At 38.2% G+C, this 20,973-nt stretch overlaps 1 protein-coding gene across 9 annotated transcripts in view; it reads right to left on the reverse strand.

Annotated features, from left to right (window-relative positions):
* Window positions 1-20,973, reverse strand: part of MPP7 (MAGUK p55 scaffold protein 7) — a 304,899-nt gene that overhangs the window by 60,307 nt on the left and 223,619 nt on the right. For all 9 annotated transcript variants that reach the window (XM_075922585.1, XM_075922584.1, XM_075922583.1 and 6 more), the window contains 2 exons: window positions 19,889-20,085; window positions 19,290-19,354 (listed from right to left, as the gene is read on the reverse strand). In XM_075922585.1, the coding sequence (XP_075778700.1) occupies window positions 19,290-19,354; window positions 19,889-20,085 (262 nt within the window). The remainder of the gene's footprint in view (window positions 1-19,289; window positions 19,355-19,888; window positions 20,086-20,973) is intronic.

Raw genomic sequence — 20,973 nt, forward strand, 5'->3', positions numbered from 1 at the left:
CATTTTAGAGGCTTAAAAGTTTCAGATATGTAGGAATTTGGGAAGTATAAAAACCTCCTTAAAAACTATAAAAAATGTGAACATTTCCAGTTTTCCTCCTCAATCAAATTATGGGGCAAAAATGTTTGCACTATGACAGGCTACATAATGTTACATCTCACCAACTATAAATGATTGAAAATCAGAGTTTATGAGGGATAGAGTGACAGATCATTAAGACTAATGGAAATAAATGACACTGTTACAGTATGTGGAAAAAGTGACAGCAAATGACAGCAAAAATAACTCATGTATCATACTAGGATTTTCAGTCAGTATAGTAATGGAAATCTATTCAATGCATAGCATTAGTGTAATATCACTTTGATGCTAAAATATATATATTAATATGTAAGAACTGATTGCCAAACTAATAAAAGAGTATTTGAGGTTTATTCAATTATTATGTTTATATTTCTAACAAGACAAATAATTTTATTTCACCATTGTGCTTTTTATTCATGTAGTGACAACTTGCTTACTTCAATATACGTTGTTTTTTTTTAATCTGGTAAATGCTCTTATAAGATACATAAGGAAGCAATGATTTCATGAGAAAGTGTTCAGATACTATTCTGTATTTTTACTATGCTGACAGAGTCTAGACTACATTCCTCTTTCGAAAGAGGAATGTAAATGAAGGAAATTGAAAATGCAAATGAAGTGCCAATTTACAAATCTTGTGTTTCATTTGCATAATTGCATCTGATCGCTTTTTTGAAAAAGGTTTTTTTGAAAAAAGCAGTCTAGACATGATTCTTTCAGAAAAAAAAACCCTTTTTCAAAAGAACCACATTTAGACTGCTTTAAAAAAAAAAAAAAACCTTTCAAAAAAGCGATTGGACACGAATATGCAAATGAATCATGAGATTTGTAAATCTGCACTTCATTTGCATGTTCGATTTCCTTCATTTACATTCTTCTTTCGAAAGAGGAATGTAGTCTAGATGCACCCTGAGACTTTTTCCAGTTAGAGTGACTTAAATACATATGAAAACTTTATTGGACACAAGTTCATGAATGTGTTAAGGATTTCCCTTAGAAATAATTTAAGTTTATATGCCATTGTACATATCATCTATTCATTGGCTATCCAAAGGGATGTAATCCTTTTATATGTCCTCTGGATCCATTACATCTTTTATAATGAAGGTGTAGGCACTCTAAGGGTGTGTCTAGATTACAGGGTTTTTTTGAAAAAAGTGGCTTTTCGAAAAAACTTCCCCTGCATCTAGACTGCTGCTGTGTTCTTTCAAAAGTAAATCAAAAGAACGTGGCAGTTTTTTCAACCACGGAAAACCTCGTTTTATGAGGAATAATACCTTTTTCCGAAAGTGCTCTTTTGAAAAAAGACGCTATGTAATGCAAACTGTGCTTTTTTGAAAGAGAACATCCAGACTGCCTGGGTGCTCTACTGGTTGTAGTCTAGACGCTCTCTCTCACTAGAGGCTTTTTCAAAAGTATCTTTCAAAAAAGCCTCTTTTGAAAGAGGCTTGCAGTCTAGATGTAGCCTAAGGGTGCATCTACACAGAAGGGCTTAACTCGAAATAAACTATGAAAATTGAGCTATGTCAATTGCATAGCTTATTTTGACATTGGGACCCTCTACACAGCACTTATTTTGAAATAGAGCACTCTTCCTCCAACTTCCCTCCTTGTACAATGAGGATTACAGGAGTTGGAGTAACTCCAGCTTGACAGTATTTTGACATTTTTTCAAAATAATTGCTTGCTGTGTAGACGCAGACTACGTTATTTCGAAATAATGAAAGTTATTTAGAAATAATGTTGCTGTGTAGGCATACCCTAAATGCATTGTAGTTTGCCTCTGAATTCAAAAGTGACTCCTCAACATTTCCATAAGCTAGGAGAAGTGGCTCATAAAAGGAAACAGTTGCATAAAATCCCACCCAGAATTTAAGCTGCTGATCCTGCTCTCCAAGAGCCTTATGTAGAGCAAGTTTTGGCTGCAAATTATAGGGCAGGAGAAAAAGTGGCGGAAGTTGTGAATCTAGAGAAAAATGTGTGAGAGAGTGGGAACAGGAATGGGGAGGAGAAAAAAGAGGAGGGAAAGAATGAGGAGATAAGAAACTGAATAAGTGAGAAAGCAAAAATGACAAGGAAAGAACAAACATTAAAAAAGGAAAAAGAGCAAAGACAGTTATAAAGTTCATTTAAAGGCACAAGCTACATTTGGGGGTTATAGTAGATCACAAATTGTATGAGCTAACTGTGAGAGGCAGTTGCAAAAAAAGGAAATATTCTAGGGTGTATTAACAGGAGCGTTGTCTGAAACACATGGGAAAGTGATAAATCTTCTTTACTCTGTATCGGTGAGGCTTCATCTGGACTACGTCTACACTATGTTTTTGCGCAAAAACAGCTGTTTTTGCGCAAAAACCTACGGAATGTCTACACCTCAAATGAGCTCTTGCACAATTAAATGGGCTGTTAAACGGCAGAACAGAGGGCTTTTTCCGCCGTAGGTAAACCTCCTTTTCTGAGGCATAAATGCTTTTAGCGCTATGTCATTGTGCAAGAAGTCAAGTGTGGACGCTCCAGAGGGGTTTCTTGCGCAAGAAACCCCTATGGGAAAAAGCACAGGTACACTGATGGCCATTCTGCGAATGGCCATCAGAGCTTTCTTGTGCAAGTGCGTTCATGCAGCGTGGACACTCCCTTGTGCAAAAGCACATCGCTTTTGTGATGTGCTTTGATGTTGTGGACATGCTCTTGTGTGAGACGTTTTTGTGCAAAAGCTCTTGCGCAAAAGGCTTCTTGTGCAAGAAGCATGTAGTGTAGACATAGCCCTAGAGTACTGTGTCCAGATTGGGGTACCACAGTTTACGAATGATGTGTACGAGTCCAGGGGAAAGCTAAAATGTTTTGTTTTTAGCACACTAACTAGGGAGAAGAAGAATACTGATTAACAAACATTTCTAAAAATACATGAGGAAATTAAGTTATACGGTCCTTAGACTGTTGGCAAGAGACCATGAGTACTTTGTTTTGTCTAGTTTGTATTCTTATCCATTATATGCAGTGGACTTTAAAACCAGTGTCTTAGAACATGCTAAAGATGTCTACATCACTCATTGGCATGTACTTAAGTTATATGCAAGGTCACTAAACTCATTGCGCTGCATTCTCCATTTTGCCCAAACTTAGTCCTACATTGGAAAGCAGGTCACTGGGAGCACATTGTGGTTACTGAAGAGAAGCTACAACTTGAGGCACAAAGCAATGGCATAAAGTCTGTCATTGATCTTAAACCAGTGTAGGTTTGGATGTAGCAGACCTCTGTCATATACTTCACCCATTCCCTCTTCTTACTGTAAGGGAGCAGTGGAGCTGGGAGAAGAGTGGAGTGGTTCAAAATCTACATCTGTCAGCTTTCTCCTAGCACAGAAGGAAATTATTTGATGGCTATTTCTGGCCAGTTTAAGCTCAATTTGCACAGGCCATTGTAATGACAAAATCATGTAAAACTGTTCAAAATGGCAAAAAGCACCTCTCAGGACTTTCTTTGTTAATTTTTCTTTTGTTTCTAATTTTCAATCCTGCAGCCATAACTGTTGTCCTTACCAATCTTGTTTTCTTCTCCACTAATATGCTGAGAACTGGTTTATTTTATGGTAAATTTTAAATCCTGGACGCTGCTGTGATAAATTTTATTTTTGAGTGTAGAGAAAAAAACATGCATATCTGCTTTCAACCTTCTCTCCATCCCAGCTAAAATTACTTCATAAACTGATATAAAGAAATAAAAGGTAGAGAAATTTGGATCAATCAAACTTTAAAAATCTCTAAAGCTTCACTCACCTTCTTCATGAGACAGTAGGTAGGGATTTTAAAATTTAAAAAATTCTCACAAAAAAAACAAAAGTCACTTTAGTTTTATACCAAAATTTGGATCAGGTACTATTTAAGCTGATTATCAAAACAGTATTTTAACATCTCCTGGATATCAAGAATAAAAACAACAGGTCACAGTAAATAAGTAATTCCTTTGTGTCAAATCCAGTGAGCCGGTTTTGATTTAAAAATACATGCTCTTATCATGCGCTGTCACTGTGAGGAAACTTTAATGCAATTACCAGAAAAATTAAATGACACAGTAATTACAAGAAAAAGAACCAGAAAGAAAGGAAGAAATTGTCTTTCATAACCAAATTGCTCACCTATATAGGTTCCACTGTTGTGACCAGCACATTCAGCATCTTCTGGACGAAGTGTAAAAGCATACAGAACAAAAAGCCAAGAAATAAAGCAGAATAGTTAGAAGCCCCGCCACAAATGCGAAAGAAGAGTTATTTAAAATGACAATGATATAAAGCATAGCATAAAAAAGCTTTAATATACCATTGCTTAAAAACATAAAACAACTTTTGTTTTATATTTTAGCTGGAGGTATTCTGGAATTTTGCCACATGCACATTTTGGTCTTTTTTGCCTTTCCATACAGTGCCTTTTTCACAACTACAATTAAACATTTGAAAAAGAATTCTAACTTTACATTATTCACACATTATCACTTCAAGAAAATAGAAAATATGATGCTGCTTAAAAAGCAAAAAAAGAAAAGAAAAGAAAAGAAAAAAAAGCCTTTATTTATGTAAACCAAGCTCTTTGGTAAACTATATATTATCAGATTTTAGCTTAGCGTTTTGGCTCAGTGGATTAGACAGAAAGGTTTTTGATGAAAAACATGCCCTTTCATTTGATATAAAATAGTTATTATGTATATTTTTACATGCCAGAAGCCTTTTGATCAAAAATATGAGCTACAATTTCTAATCCTTTATAAGAAGAAGTCATTTCAAGTAAACAAAGTAGAAGAGATAAGCTGCTATTACTTTAACATATGCTGTGACTTTGCAACTTAGGCTATATACTAACTAAGGAAAAATAAAGGATGTATTACATAAATAAACTTACTACTGTGTTTGAAAGCAATACATTCCTCAATACGGATTGTACTTAGTTAGCAAACACTTAATGAGCTACTGTATTTTGTCACAACACATGAATGGAAAAGTAAGATATTTTAGGGTCACGTAAAGAACTTTCTTCCACTCCATTCCACTTAGCAAGTTCTACCAAGTTTATGTTATGACACTGTTTCTCTTTTTGTAAATATCTATATTTCCCAATATTCAAATAAAGATAAATCCCTGACCACTAGGTGAAACATCTAAGATTAGTTTGAGTGATATCCAGAACTATTTTCTCAATATGAGATGGTTTAATTCAATATACTGGATGTTGTAGAGGGAATATGGAAATTTTGTACATATAACATCAATTGCAAACTTTGAACTACATTCAAATTAATTCTAAACATATGCTCTCTAAATAAAATTACTGGGCTATGCAGGGAAACTTTTGTACATGTACCTTCAATTTCCTCTGAGAAGCACAAAGGAAAAAATAGGAAAGGAAATCATTAAATGTGTTGAAAACACAGCTGAAGAATGAAAAGTTAAATCTAAGAAGAAAAAATGCACCTACCACACTCAACCGTTTCCTCATCTTAGAATAGCCAAAAAACAAAGTATTATTATTTAATACTTTATAAGTAAAAAAAAAATACATGTATGTTTAGCTGCTCTAAAAATGTCTAAGATAACAACTGTAGAGGCACACACCAATTTATCTACACTGAGTAAAGCCTTTAAATGTCAAAGTTATGTCTGAACTGAAAGAAAGAGGACAGTAAAAGGCACAGCTGCATTATATGCCCTCTACAATCTGAGAATTTTCAGCTATTAATTCATCAGTGGTGACCTATGATCTTATCCAGTTGTGATGAAGCATCTACCTTGAATAAAGAGTAGCACTAGGTAATGATGTTAAATCCCCTCATGTGACTGGTTTAATCAATCAGACCCGGATTTTTTAGAATCGTTACCAGAAATGTGATCTCTTTCAATTTCTACACTTTGGAGTTGCTATTGCATGTTTTAGATGTTTAAAAAATGCCTGCCTATATTTATAACTGTGACAGGTGCTGCAAAAAGGTAAGTTACCTGTTACTTTTGTTCTCAGACAGCCCTATAATTGCAATATGGGGGGGGGCATGAATGTTACTGGGGAATTACTCGCTTAAGTGTTTCTGCTGCTGAGCTTAATTATTCTTTTCTAACAAAGGAACACAAGAACAGCTATACTAGGTCAGACCACAGATCCATCTAGCCTAGCATGTTGTCTTCCGACAGTGGCCAACATCAGGTGCCACAGAGGGAATGAACAGAACGGGTATCATCAAGTGATTCCTCCCTTGTCACCCATTCCCAGCTTCTGATAGAGACTAGGGACAGAAATTCCTATCCATCCTGGCTAATAGCCACTGATGGACTTAGGGGAAGAATGTATTGAGAGAAGATGTATATACCTAACTCCATTAAAAAAGTGGAAGGGTAAAAGGGGAAAGACAATCCAGGGCATGGTAATGCTATTCACATCAGAGATATTCAGTGGCTGGAATATTCATATAAATGTCTATTAAGACCAGAGAGCATGGCCAGTGGTTTCTGACAGAAATGGAAGACTGGTCCCAGAGACTACATTTTCAACTTTTCTTCCAACAGCTAGTAACTGATGACTCAGATTCAGGATGACTTACAACTCCTCTGTTTATCTGAGCATAAGGAAGTACCTTTTCCATTTTGCTCTGGGGCATGGACACAAAAGTTCTCTTTGCTAGGAAACAATCTCTTCAATACTGATCTTGAGAGCTCTTTTGAAGGGGCTAATTTGTAAGAAACGCTCTGAATGGCATTTAACTTCTCCATTTGACAAGAGAGAGGAATTCCTACATCTGAGGTGACCACTGGGTAAACTGGAAAATCTTCTAAAGTGGATGATGGCTGGCTTACTGTACTCTGTAGTCTTTCAGAAACACTGATGTTTTGGCTGATCAGAAGCAAAGGTTTTGAGATTATCCTGTTTCTTGAATAATCACAGCTAATGTGAATTAGCACCCTGACTCTGGAAGCAATGAGTCCCTTTGATGCTTGACTTAGAATGTATCATACTTGGAATATACCATGTCTCTCCTTCCATGGTGACAAGTTGAGACCATGGATGGATCACTGATTCCTTCATGTCTTCATATGGATAAAGATTGCTCTCTATGCTAGGGATGTCAATGTGTAGACCACTACACAAATAACCGATAAGACTAGGCTTATTGGTTAATCCTGTTGACTACATGCATTCCCCCTACCCCCTGGCTGCTTCTATATCAGACCTGGCGTGGAGCAGCCTCTGTGGAGCTCGGACCACCCACAGACAGAGGCTGCTGTCACCCCATGCTGCTGCCTCTGTATTAGAGGCAGCAGTATGGGGCAGCAGATGGAAGCTGGTCTGTGCAGGGACCAGCAACCCTTGTGGATTGGCTCCCACCTACCACCCCACACTGATACTTTTAATAGAGAGGCAACAGTGGTGGGTGAGTGGGGCTGGGAACACACTGGCTGCCAGCCCCATTCCCTGGGGACTATTGAATAATCGTGTAACCACTAAATTTTGATGCGGTTACATGACTATTAAATTACACACTATCTAACATTCCTATTCTCTGCATTCTCTGGCATACAGCAGGTTCTAGAAACTTCTATTGTATCTCCATTTGAAGGCCCAAAAAGGCAAAGCCACAAATATATGCAAATATATCTCCTGAAAGGAGAAACATTCTATCACATCATATGAAAAGGCCATCTCATGTAAATTCTCCTAAATAAAGAGTTTGTTGAGGTCTTCACTAGTTCGAGAATGAATTGAAGCGCTTTCTTTGATTGTTCAACCTGGCACTTCACCGTGTATGATGAATAACTTCCTATGTGGGCAGAAAGCTTCAAGGAGTGGTGCAAAGCCCAAAGACTTTCCAGCATCAAGAATCATAGTCTAGGGATACCAAATCATGAAACCTCTTAGTTTTATCTCTGCCTAAGGTTGACAGCCATCAAGCTTGTGTGGGGAGGAAGTGAAGCTGAGTCATTCCCTATACACAACACAGCTACCATTTTAGAAACTAGCAGGGTGCTATGGAAATGTTTCAGTAGTTACATCATATGGCAGTTAGCTGAAAACAACTCAACGGATTCTATGATTTTTGCCCAGGAGCATTGATGCTGAAAACAGCTGAACAAAACTGTACACCCTGTCTATGATGTAAATCACTTCAAGGCAGGATATGCTACTACCCATCCCCAACACCCTACTTCCATCACCTATGCCCAGGAGTACAGATCCCTCGAGCAAAGGGGCTTGGTCTCAATCATGCTCATAACACTGGTTTACAATTTTTTAGAAGTCGTCTGCTTCAGAGATAAAATGTGCTATTTATTATGTATTTTGATGTGCTGAATTCAAATATGACAATTAAAACAACTGATTGGCTACTGTTTCCAAGATATTTAAGTTTTTACATTTTATGTCTATGTATATTGTGTAGATAGTAGAGTTTTAATCATAAATTGTAAACCTAGGTCTTTTCGTGTGTTTATGGTTGCTTTACATGATAATATTTCACCTGTCCTGTTTATGTATGTCAGCCGACGGTCAGGGCAGTGTGTGTGTGTATGTTTCTGAGAAAAGGTTTAACGTCCGTGTCTTTACTGCTAGGACCGGGGTCCCATCGCAGAGGGTGGCCAGCAGGCCAACAGACGCCCCGTTATATAGGAAGAGCTTATTACACCTTAGATTTCAGCTGCTAGAATTCGTAATTCCTTCGCAGCGAGCAGCCTTGGGGAAAGACTGAAAGGTGCCCCAGTGGATTGTGTCACCTGGGTGTGACACAAATCCAAACGCCCAATCTCTCCCTATATCTGTCCCTAATGACCGGCTGAAGTTCTTTTAAATTGTGCTTGGTTCTATTACAGCAACTGAAGGAGTCAGGTTAAAACTTAAACAGTTACAGGTTTATTTGAGGAAGCTTATAAATCATATGGTTGCAATGGCTATTGTTCTATTTCTTAACTACTAGCAAAATATAGATCTTAAAAATGGTTACAAAGAAGATAAAGATAGAAAAAATAGAAATAATGGTACCAAGTAACAGCTTACTCTTTCTATGTGTACACTTAAGACAGAGGACCACATCCAGGTACAATTTTTACCCCCTTCTGTGCCTCTCGACTCCAGCATTTCAGGCCAGGGCCGGTCCCTCAATTCCTAGGAAAGACGAAAATACGAGGTGGGCGTCCCCATAGAACCTCGGGAGGTCAAACACCTAACCCGACCAGCAGGTAGAGGGTAGAATGACACTCAAAGTGAGTGTGTGCTGGGCCCACCTTATATACTCATGGGGTCACGTATTTCTCTTTCTTGTCTGTCATGCCAAATGGGGCTGGTCTGTCTTTTGAGATCAGTTGTTACAAGGGAGTTGTGAACTTAATTTACACTTGTTAGAGAGAATTGAGATGATTAAATTTGAAGTACTGGACATTCTTTTCTCAGTGGGAAATTCCTCTCCCAGGGACTGTGTGTGTTTGAATCAACATAGGTGCCAGCCTGACACTTTTTGCAGCCTCGAGCTTAGCTTATTTCCTTAATCGTTACTCAGAGTCAGAAACTCGCATATCCTGGTCAAAGCAGATCAAAGCTTAATGGCTATGCTGATCTTCTTATTGTTCCTTCTCTGCTCTGTATACAGACATCTCAGAGGGCAAGCAAGATTGTTTGAGATGGGGGGGCTGCCTGGCTACAATGTAACACTTTAAAAATCAGCAAAAGGGTTATATAAATAAAATTTATTATGAAACAAAAGGCAAAAAACTATTATGTACATAGTTTAGTCCTATTCAGTGTCTACTCGGTGCTTCTTGGCTTGTCTCTTGTATTCATTAAATGGAGCACCTCTTGTCACTGTCCAGCCATAGTCTGCAAGCACTGATGGGCTCCATTTGCCCTGATAGCGTTTCTCCATTGTTGCAATGTCCTGGTGAAATCGCTCACCGTGCTCATCACTCACTGCTCTGCAGTTCGGTGGAAAAAAATCTAGATGAGAGTGCAAAAAATGTATCTTTAGTGACATATTGCAACCAAGGCTTTTGTATGCCTTGAGGAGGTTTTCCACCAACAACCTGTAGTTGTCTGCCTTGTTGTTTCCGAGAAAATTTATTGCCACTAACTGGAAAGCTTTCCATGCTGTCTTTTCCTTGCCACACAGTGCATGGTCAAATGCATCAACTTGAAGAAGTTCACGAATCTGAGGACCAACAAAGACACCTTCCTTTATCTTAGCTTCACTTAATCTTGGAAATTTTCCATGGAGGTACCTGAAAGCTGCTTGTATTTTGTCCACAGCCTTGACAAAATTCTTCATCAGACCCAACTTGATGTGTAAGTGTGGTAACAAAATCTTTCTTGATTTAACAAGTGGTGGATGCTGCACACTTTTCCTCCCAGGCTCCAATGACTGTCGGAGTGGCCAATCTATCTTGATGTAGTGGGAATCTCTTGCATGACTATCCCATTCGCAGAGAAAACAGCAGTACTTTGTGTATCCAGTCTTCAGACCAAGCAAGAGAGCAACAACCTTCAAATCGCCACAAAGCTGCCACTGAGGTTATGAGGTGTGGTTCAGAGGAGGATGGGAGAAAATGTGGGTCCTGTGACATTGATGGTTCAGGACCAGAAGTTTCATCCTCTTCCTCTTCCTCGTCTGACTCAAGTGAGAATGATTCTGGTGCATCAGGAACCGGCAGTCCTTCTCCGTGGGGTACTGGGCGTATAGCTGATGGAATGTTTGGATAATGCACAGTCCACTTTTTCTTCTTTGACACACCTTTCCCAACTGGAGGCACCATGCAGAAGTAACAATTGCTGGTATGATCTGTTGGCTCTCTCCAAATCATTGGCACTGCAAAAGGCATAGATTTCCTTTTCCTGTTCAACCATTGGCAAAGATTTGTTGCACAAGTGTTGCAGCATATGTGTGGGGCCCACCTCTTGTCCTGATCTCCAATTTTGCAGCCAAAATAAAGGTGATAGGCTTTCTTAACCATAGTAGTTATACTGCGCTTTTGTGATGCAAAAGTCACTTCACCACAAACATAGCAGAAGTTATCTGCACTGTTCACACAAGTACAAGGCATCTCTGCTCACGCTGGCTAAACAGAAATGTGTCCCTTTGCAAAATCAAACACTGACAAATAAGAGAGCTTCTGTATGATTTCTAGAGCTGATATAGGGCAATTTGTTCAGCAGAGTGATGTAAGCTTTGTTATGATTGCATCATCCATGACTTCTAGAAATAACATGATGCAATTCATATAATGTATGACGCAATACCAGCTTCAGATTGCATCATTCATTGTTTTGCCTAAAAAGCAAGTACTGTCCAAACCCAGTAATAGATTTATTCATAGATCCAGTCAAAGATGTATTTTAGTTATTTCTGGTTTAAACTGAGATCCCTTCCCTTTATAACTCATTTATCCTCCGCCATTCGCAAGTCAAGTGTCGTATATACTGACCCAATAGCGTATCTTGAAAACTAGAGCCAATCAACAATTTTAAGCATCATTTTCGTTCTCAGTGACCCAGAATTAGTAAAGTTTGACTACATTTATTTCACAAGCATTTTGGCTGTAGAGCAGTGTAATAAATTCATGAGCTTGGCTTTTCTAGAGCAGTAGGTAATGTCGCCAAAGAAGAACATAGAAACAAGTGACATCACACTATTGGGAAATTGTGGTATTGTGACAAAAAGCACTTTTAACAAGGAATTTTCTGTGCAGCTGTTGTGATCTTTCTTCTTTGGCTACTGTTAAGAGGACCACGGGTGAGCACAGTCTAGTGTGTGTTGAAAAAAGGATATAAGTAGTCCTGATATGTTCATATGTGTTTTAACAGCCACCTACAAGTGGCACATTTGGTTGCCAATGTGAACATCAGATAATTTAACAGGATAATTACCTACCTGCAACAAAGTTAGGGTATGTCTACACTACCCGCCTAGTTCGAACTAGGAGGGTAATGTAGGCATACCGCACTTGCAAATGAAGCCCGGGATTTGAATTTCCCGGGCTTCATTTGCATAAGCGGGGAGCCGCCATTTTTAAAACCCCTCTGGTTCGAACCCCGTGCAGCACGGCTACATGAGGCACGAACTAGGTAGTTCGAACTAGCGGGGTAGTGTAGACATACCCCTAGAGACTAGTTACTAGGAGGCATATGAATTATCACTAGTTACTAGCAGTTCTGCATGTGTGGAAGAGGTATTTACATGCAAAAGGTATCTACTAAATTTTGGCAACACAGGTACAGCTTGTCATGTGAATAAAATCTTATTCAATTGAACTGAGTGCTGCATGGGGTGAGCAAAAAGAGACCAACTGACCATAGTGCTAGGAGGAAGCAACTAAGATAATACAGAGGGACAGAGAAGACAGAATAGAGACTAGAGAAGAGAAAAAAGGGAAGAATTAAAAAGGAGCATGGGGAAAGCGGAAGCAAACAGAACACTTGAAAAGAAAGAGGAACAGCATAAATCAAGAAAGTGTGAAGGAAAGGGAGCAAAATTTATATATAAGACAGATTGAAGGAATGTGCCTAAAACAGATGGAGAAAGAGATACCAAAATATACAGAAGAGAAAATAATGGGGAAATGGGGGGGGGGGAGCATAAATGCAAAGGAAACTTAGGAAGTTAATGTTTGCATTGATTTTACAGAGTTCAAAGCCAGAATGCTAGACTAAAACAATGCATAAAAACCAATACATCTTTTAATTCAAAATGCATTTACAATTGTTTAGGGACCTCAGTTGAATAGCTTTAATTTGTGATGTTCCAACCTTGGGCCACTCCAAAGACTGACTGAACTGTGCTAGTGACCTCCAATGCAGCCCTGAGTTAAATATTTAACTTCTGCTCATTTTCTTTTCACTGTACTTTTTGTCAAAGAAACTGTATCAAAGGCTAATAGGTCTAAAATCAGATACAGAAGCTTTGTCCTTGTTCCTGGGCAAATATACACGTTGCATTAACCCTCAAGTTCTGTTTGGTTCTAGTGATCAAATAAGACACTGCAGCGTACAAGAATTTGGATTGGTACAGCACCTAAACACAATGGGATCCATACAATGAGATCCTAAGTCCATGACAAGTGCTCTCAAACTATAATAATACAAATAAATAATAATTTTAATTTAGAGTGATTACATCCAATTATAAACAGAGCAATTGACATTTAAATTATCTTACTCTGTGTGATAAGTTTTACTTTTTGTGGCTAAGATAAGAAAGCCATTTTAAAAAAGAAAGCATTAAAGCAAATTTAAGGTGAGCAACTTGAATGTGCTGTATGTTTAGATTTAAATACATTTGACAAGATAATTTGGAAAATGAAGACTGGCAGCCTTGTGGTTAAGGCCTAGGACTAGAAATATATGGAATCTATTCCCCACTCTTCCAGAGTCTTGTATGACATTGGGAAACTTGGATCACTCTGTGCTACAACTTACTTCATCTATATCTTAGTAGTGTGATGAAGAAAATGCTGTAAAGCACTATGAGATCCTAAGATGGAAGGTACTATGAATGGCAAATTTGTGTGAACAAAGATGCTAGTATGCTAAGTTAACAGTAACATGTAACATTAAAACTATCTCTGTTTCTCAATTCGCAGATGCTGAGAGTGATTCAGGTCTCAAACAAACAGTCTTATTGTAATGAACTATAAAATCCTATAATATATTTCTCCAAAATGTTTGTCCCTTAAATAAAATGGTACCATGTACAATACATTCATTCTTTTACTCTGTTTAAATTGTTTTGTTGGCAGATTGTGGTCTTTAATCCAAAAGACACTCGTCTTTGGATAAACTCAGTTACATCTTGTTTGAATGAACACCATTTGGCTGCAGTTAAATATTTCCTCTTGCTCATATGGTGCCAATCATATATGGTTAATCAAAATTTAAAGTGAGATATGTTTTTAAGCCTTAGAAAGACTATATAATAATAACTTTGCTCACAATAACTATCTACATTTAGCCACAAAACACAGAATGAATGCTTTTTTCAAGCACAGACATGTTTGAACATCTCTTTCTACCTTGCATATACTTTTCTCTTTAGTTAATGCAAGTTATGGACTATTGCTAGAGTAAAATATACCATATGAATTATGAACTGTTTCTTCATACCACAGACCACACATATTGGAGTGTAAGAACAAACACAGCGTGTACTATTAAGGCAAAATTAATATTTATGCTGAAGGAAGGTTATGTCTTAGACGGTAAAGTTGGGCACAGAAACTAAATAAATTCGTGATCATTCATTTCTACAAGATTAGGTGATAATTGCTTTATCTACAGTATGAACTATAAAACAAGGTACAGGCAGAAACATTACAGCATTTGTTGGCAGTGACCAAGTTTTCTAAAAAAATTTCCATTTGGACAGAAACTTGTTATACTTCATCTCAGACTAAATATTAACTTTTTAAATACCTTCAAGACAATACTGTTCAGCCATGTGACATTTGGAAAGATGGCACCTCCCATTATGCACACAACACACACTTAATTTTCTCCAAGTAAAGCATTTTTCACTATCTTTTTATTCAATTAACTCCATCTTAAATTTAAAAATTCAGAACCCACTTTGTTAATTCAAAACTCATTTCAAACATTTAGCAAAGTTATCAATCAGCTTTAGAGTGCACAATTCCAAAAAGATATACTGCACATATATGTACAGCTCCTGATATATTTTTAAGTGCAACAGTCCAACTGCTACCTCTGAAGATGGATCATCTCACCCTTGGACAGCCTTCTGTCTGACTTATTTCGCTCTTCTCCTTTCACCAGTAATAGATTTTTGTTTTATATGTTTCTTTAGATCCACATATGCCAAATATCCTGTGGTCTGAGGCACTGCATCTTAAATGGATGATTTCCTAGACTGAGGAATCAGTATGGTTCTTGTAAATACTACACTTGTTGTACCTTCAAATGTGCACACCCTTAAGCGGCCATACAATAACTGAACTTCATAGAAAAACCAGCAAAATGCTTATAAGAATTCTCCTCATTTTCCATATCCAATTTAAGCTTTTTGTCTTCACATTCAAGGCCCTGTACATGAGATGCAGATTTAAGATTTGGGACCATTAAAACAAATGAAATTAGAAGAATCTGATGAATCTCAGGTTGATTGTGCTGTAGGATAAGGCTGATGAGTAGATGGGAGCAGAAAATAAAGAAGAAGAAACAACAGAGGTTGGAGAAGCAAAGCAGAGAATGCATGTAGGTTCTGAGCAGTCCTCAAATTCAACTTAATAATTTCCCAGAATCGAGTGTATTTGCAGAAATAATAAAACTTTATTTATGAGTACCATAGAATTCCTTTTTTCCTATCCATTAATAAAATATGATCAAATTATTCTGCCCCATGTGTCCATTACCTTTCTTTTCCTTCAGTGGATTTTTCTGCATTTCTGTTGTAATGTTGACCTATGTTTTCATTATTTTTTTCAGTGCTTTCTCATCAGTCTTTTTTGCAGTATTAATTAGCAACAAAAGTTACATTGAGATGCAGTTACGGTTGGGACAAGATACAATCTAGACTCTTAAAAGAATGAAAATAAGAGTGCATTCCTCCACCTTCATATATATACCACTCCATCAATAACGATATCCAACAACCCAAGCTTAAAGGCCCATTTCCAACAGATACTCAGTCCTCACATCATCAAATTTGCACACAAAACCTTAGAGTGACTTCTGTAAGCTTTCACATCAATCACATCAACAGAGCAGCAAAGCTGACTGCCACACACTGATGTCATTGTTTAGGTTTGTGCATTTTCTTGAACCATTCTGAAAAATCCAAATATGCACCATGTTAATATTCTGTTTTGTTTTTTGCCATTCCAATGAAATGTTTACAAAAGAAAGGTTAGAGATTCTGTTAACACTGAACTCTAACACAGCCTTAGCAATGATACTGGTACTACTTATTGCTCCTGCTCTATTTTCCAACCCATGTATTGTGTTCTCCTTTGGCCATTAGTAGTTTCTGTTTTTCCCATCTCATTCTCCTGTGTTCCAGCCTTCTCCTCTTTACGCTCTATTTCACTATCATTTGCATACTTTTTCTCCCTGCTTCTCCATCCCTAATTTCTCTTTTCAACTCACCAATCTTATCTTCACTAAATGCCTTTTCCATCTGTTATCAATTCTTCCATCACATTGCTTATACACAGGTGCTACAGCACTACCTACCCCTCACATTTTCCAAAGGGCCCTATTATTTTTCTCCAGTTTTCTAAAGTACAATAAACACTGTTTAACAGCAACTCAGATATTAACAAATGCCAAGTTAACAGCAACATTTGCCAGGAACTTATCCCATCCCACTAATTTTAATGTTAATGGGTCTGTAATATTGGGCCTGGCATGCTTCTTATTAACAACATTTTTTTTTGGAAGAAAGATCCCAGCTGTATGCAAGACTGCAGCCAGGTAAAGAAGTGCAGAGTCAGGCGTTCCCCACCTGCAGTCCCACAAAACTACCTGTGGTCATTGTTCAGTGCTTCATTTTGCATTTGGAGACCACAAACTTGCCTGTGCACAAGGACTGCACAGAAGTTAAGGAGCTGTGGAGTAAGAGAGGAGGCTGTGTCAGGACAGCGGCAGGGAGGGGGTTTGCAGCATAGGTGCCAGAGCTGCACAGTTATCTCTTCCCTGAACTGTCATGGTTGTGCCCTGAAGAGGCTGCACATACAGAAGGAAGCACTAGGATGTGCTGTGCTCCAACCTGCAGAGAATTCAGGGAGTGGTATGGCACAGCCCCATTGGCTCCCAGTGCCCTGACTTCTGTAGAAAAGCCCCAGCATCTGGGCTGCAGTGTCTCCCCCTCCCCCTGCTTCCCTGACCACAGGCAGGTTTGCAGGTCTGTAGCCAGAGAGGGCACAGACAGCAATTTCTTCCCCGGTGGCAGCCTCAGAAATGATATCTGCCGCTTATTAGCACCTGCTAGATAATGGCAATTTTTAGCCAGCAACCACGAGATTGCTAATAAACATAATCAATTGTACTTAGCATGCAGTTTTGTCCACTCTTCTAAAGACATGAATGAGATATTTCTGCTTCTACCAATGTAATTTGTGGGGTGACCAGACATCCTGTTTTTAAATGGACAGTCCCATATTAAGTCCTCCTACAAAAGTCTCAACTTTTGATTAAAAACAGTCCTGTATTTTCTGTCTCTCTGCCCCCCTCAGTACAGGTGAGTACTGCTGTTGGTCAGATCCCTGCTCGCCAACCACCCACTCCTACCAGTAGGCAAAGACAGGGATGCGTGTTCAAGGCTGGGGGCAGGGTGAAGATGTGGTGGGCAGGACCAGCTGCTCTTCCTGCTGGTCTGTCAGTGTAGCCTCTGTGCGTGCTGGCTCTTGAGCAGCAGATCCCTGCCCTGCTTCCCATTGCTGTGACTGGTGAGTCCGGCAGGCACCAGGCAGTTACATCTCTAAGTCACAGCGTTAGCATTTCCCATTTAGCATGGTCTGCCTACCCTAAGGGGATCTGCATACCCTCTCTCTCATAAAAATCTCCAGGCAGGAGCATGTCATAGAGAGAACCAAACTAGACCCACATTCACTATAGCGGTCAATGCACTTCCTGGAAAGCTCTATTGCCACCATAATCAATATACACTTGTTTAAGGAACCTCCTATTCAGCAACAACACTGAACAACTTGAGACCAGCAGCTACAAATCGGGAGCTAAAAATTTAGCAACACTGAGGCAGAGCCACTTGAATAGGAATCTGAGCAGCAGATCAGTTGCCAGATAGAGGTGTTCCTCACAGAATGGGTTATTCTATGGCAGCATATTAAAAATATTATAAAGACTGGACTCAGAATTATGTCAATTACAACTATAATTTAAGTCTTTGGGCCCTGTTGCATGTGATTGGGGCATTTTTAGTCAAAATTTTATAAATAATAAGGCTTACTATAACATGAAAGCTATTTAAATAACAGTAAGTAATCTGAAAGGAGGTGAGTTAAGTAAAATTCTAATCTCAACACTGAAAAAATCCAAAATTTAGATGTAATTAACTTTGTTTTGTTAATGTGACACCACACATGACAGAATCCATTGTGTGGTGTTATATCCTCCAACTTCTTTCATTTTGTTGTAGTTTTAACAGTAGAGCCCCTGGGCATTGGATGTTGAATACTTCTAGTTAAACTCAGAAAAACATGTTTGCATTTAAGATTTAAAGTTTATTATAGCCTGATTATTTCTCATACTGTGCTCACTTTGTTATGAGCCTGTACAACTGAAAGAAATAACAGGTCAAGTGAAAAATGTAACAATACTTAAAACAGATGTTAATGTGAATTCCAGTAGTATGAATATATTTTTTTCTATGTATAGAAAATGCTTATTTTTCTTCATATTGTATGACTACAGTATTTGAAAATTCAGGACAATTAAAATGATTTTTTTAAAAGAAGAAATGCTTACAACTAAGGATTTGAAAATACTTAGCCAGCATGACCCCATTTTAATGAAGTCCTTCCTACTGGGATCCCAGACAGCATGGAGGATGCCATTGTGAAGAGCAGAATGGCATCCTCCACGCATTGTGACCTCACATGCACCATATATGCAAAGTCTAGCTGTGCAGAGCAAAATAGCATCCTCCACACGGTAGGGATTGCTGCTATCCCATCTGCTGATAACAAAATCCCATTTGGTATCACGGCCCACAGTTCGGGAACCACTGGCTTAGATTGAAACCTGTAAAGAAATTGTGTCCCCTTATTTTAAAAAGATACATAAATGCCATTGGAGGATTTAGGGGGAAGAGAAGGAAAATAATCTGTACAGACAAAGATATCTGACCTTTTACTCATTTGATACTAATTCCACCCTGGTAATGAAGTGTCACAGAATGGGGCACACAGATTTTAATGTTTAAAATACAAACCCATTGGGCTTCAATAGGCAAAACACCCACTAACTTTTAAAGACATTACATATTCAGAGTATATAGATTGGACCCTGAATATTTTAATCAGCCAGAAAGTTGACAGCAACTATAAGAATTAATCATAATAATGTTAGTTTTCTCCTATATATTTGCTTTTCTTTCTGAGATAATATGATTCAGGAGTGACTGTACACTGGAATAGTACATCCTCTTCACTGAGCTGAAACAAATGTTATAAAGATAGAGATCAAGGAGCATGATTTCTATTCTAGGTTAACAGACTTACATGATTTTCTGTTGGAAATTTTCAGCGGCTGTATATGTACTTCTGGTCTTTTCAATGCAAATCTCCTATAAAATTGGAGAAGTAAGAGGAGAGAGAGAGAAAAAGACAAACTCCTCAGTTTTCAGTGAGAGTTTGGGATTAATAAACACTTAGCATCATGACACTATTGTAAAATATCCTGAAAGATTTGTTTAAGTTAACCCAAAATAATTCAATCTATTCAAGTTATATAAAATTAATCCCAGTGTCTTAATTTTTTGTAAATTCTCCAAAAACTTGCAGCTATTTTCCCTGAATTGTACATCAATGTGGATACAGATACTGAAGTGCTTTTTTCCATATGGCTTTTCTTCCAAATTGGATCAGCACTATCCTATCAGTTGGTCATTATTCATTCTAGCCAGACAAGTAATGAAATCCAAACTATTTGAACAAGGAGATTCCAAGTTCAGTTGTTTTACTACAATGTCAGATTTTAAAGTTCATCATTACATTGTAATCCATGATCACTTGTATGGCAATCATGCTGACCTAAAGCCTTTGCAAACAAATGTATTAGTATACAAAGAAGAATGAAACTATGTACTAGCGTCGCTTACCTCTCCTGGAAATGTTTTGAAGGGATCAAACCTGCTCTGGGATTGGAATCACCTTCATGTCTGGCCTGCCACCAGGTTGCATCATCTTGGCTCATGATTTGAAGGATATCTCCTTTTCTGAAAGAAAGCCCAGCTTCTTTACAAGGAATTGCTTTATCCTCATTAGGATCATAGTCAAATAGGGCTTTGATAAACATCTGGAAGAAAGAGCATTTTAAGATAACAATATATTTAAGAATCCATAGGTTTATAACTGTTTTATTTTTATTTATTACAAAGTGCTCTAAACTAAATCATGTAATGTTATAAAAAAGTATTGCTCAAAAGCAGGGATGGGCTATTAGATGGTGGTGGTTCACCAGAGTTAACCCCTAGCAGGCTACCAATGTTATATTTACCTGCACCTCCACAGGTATGAGTGCTTGCAGCTCCCATTGGCCACAGATTGCCATTCCCAACCAATGAGAGCTACAGGAAGTGGCACAAACTAGAACACTACTTCCCGCAGCTCCCATTGGCTGGGAATAGCAATCCATGGCGAACAGGAGCTATAATCGCCTGTATCTGCAGAGGCTCAGGTAAATGCAGCAGTGTGGCCTGTCAGGGGCTAATCCTGCCACATCAGATTTTGGCTTTGGGCCAGTATTTGTCCACCACTGCTGTAAGATATTTATGTGGATGCTTACTTTAGGATATAATGTGGGAATATTTTTATCTGTGTAACTTGAAGCCAGTGTCCAGTCAACATAAAGGCTAAAATGGCCTCCTCACAGAAGAAAATAAGACCTGGGATTTCACTGGTGGATTTCATGACTGTAAGGAGAAGTGGAGATAGACAGTTTTCATTGACTGGGGTACTTCCTTCATTCATATGGGAGAAGAGAAAGTTATGGAGATAGAGAAGATTCAGAAGGGAGCTGAGTCTTAGAGGTGGGCCTAGTAAAGTTTATCCAAAGTCACTGGTTATATGGTGGGAGCCCTCTAACCCAGAACTGGGTCCAGTTGAATTCCTAGCATGTGAGGGGGTGGCAGTATAGTGCCCTTCCCTATTGATGAGTTAAGTTGCATCTTACTGCTTAAATCTA

The sequence above is a fragment of the Pelodiscus sinensis genome, chromosome 2 (assembly GCF_049634645.1).
Source record: "Pelodiscus sinensis isolate JC-2024 chromosome 2, ASM4963464v1, whole genome shotgun sequence".
Classification (NCBI taxonomy): domain Eukaryota; kingdom Metazoa; phylum Chordata; order Testudines; family Trionychidae; genus Pelodiscus; species Pelodiscus sinensis.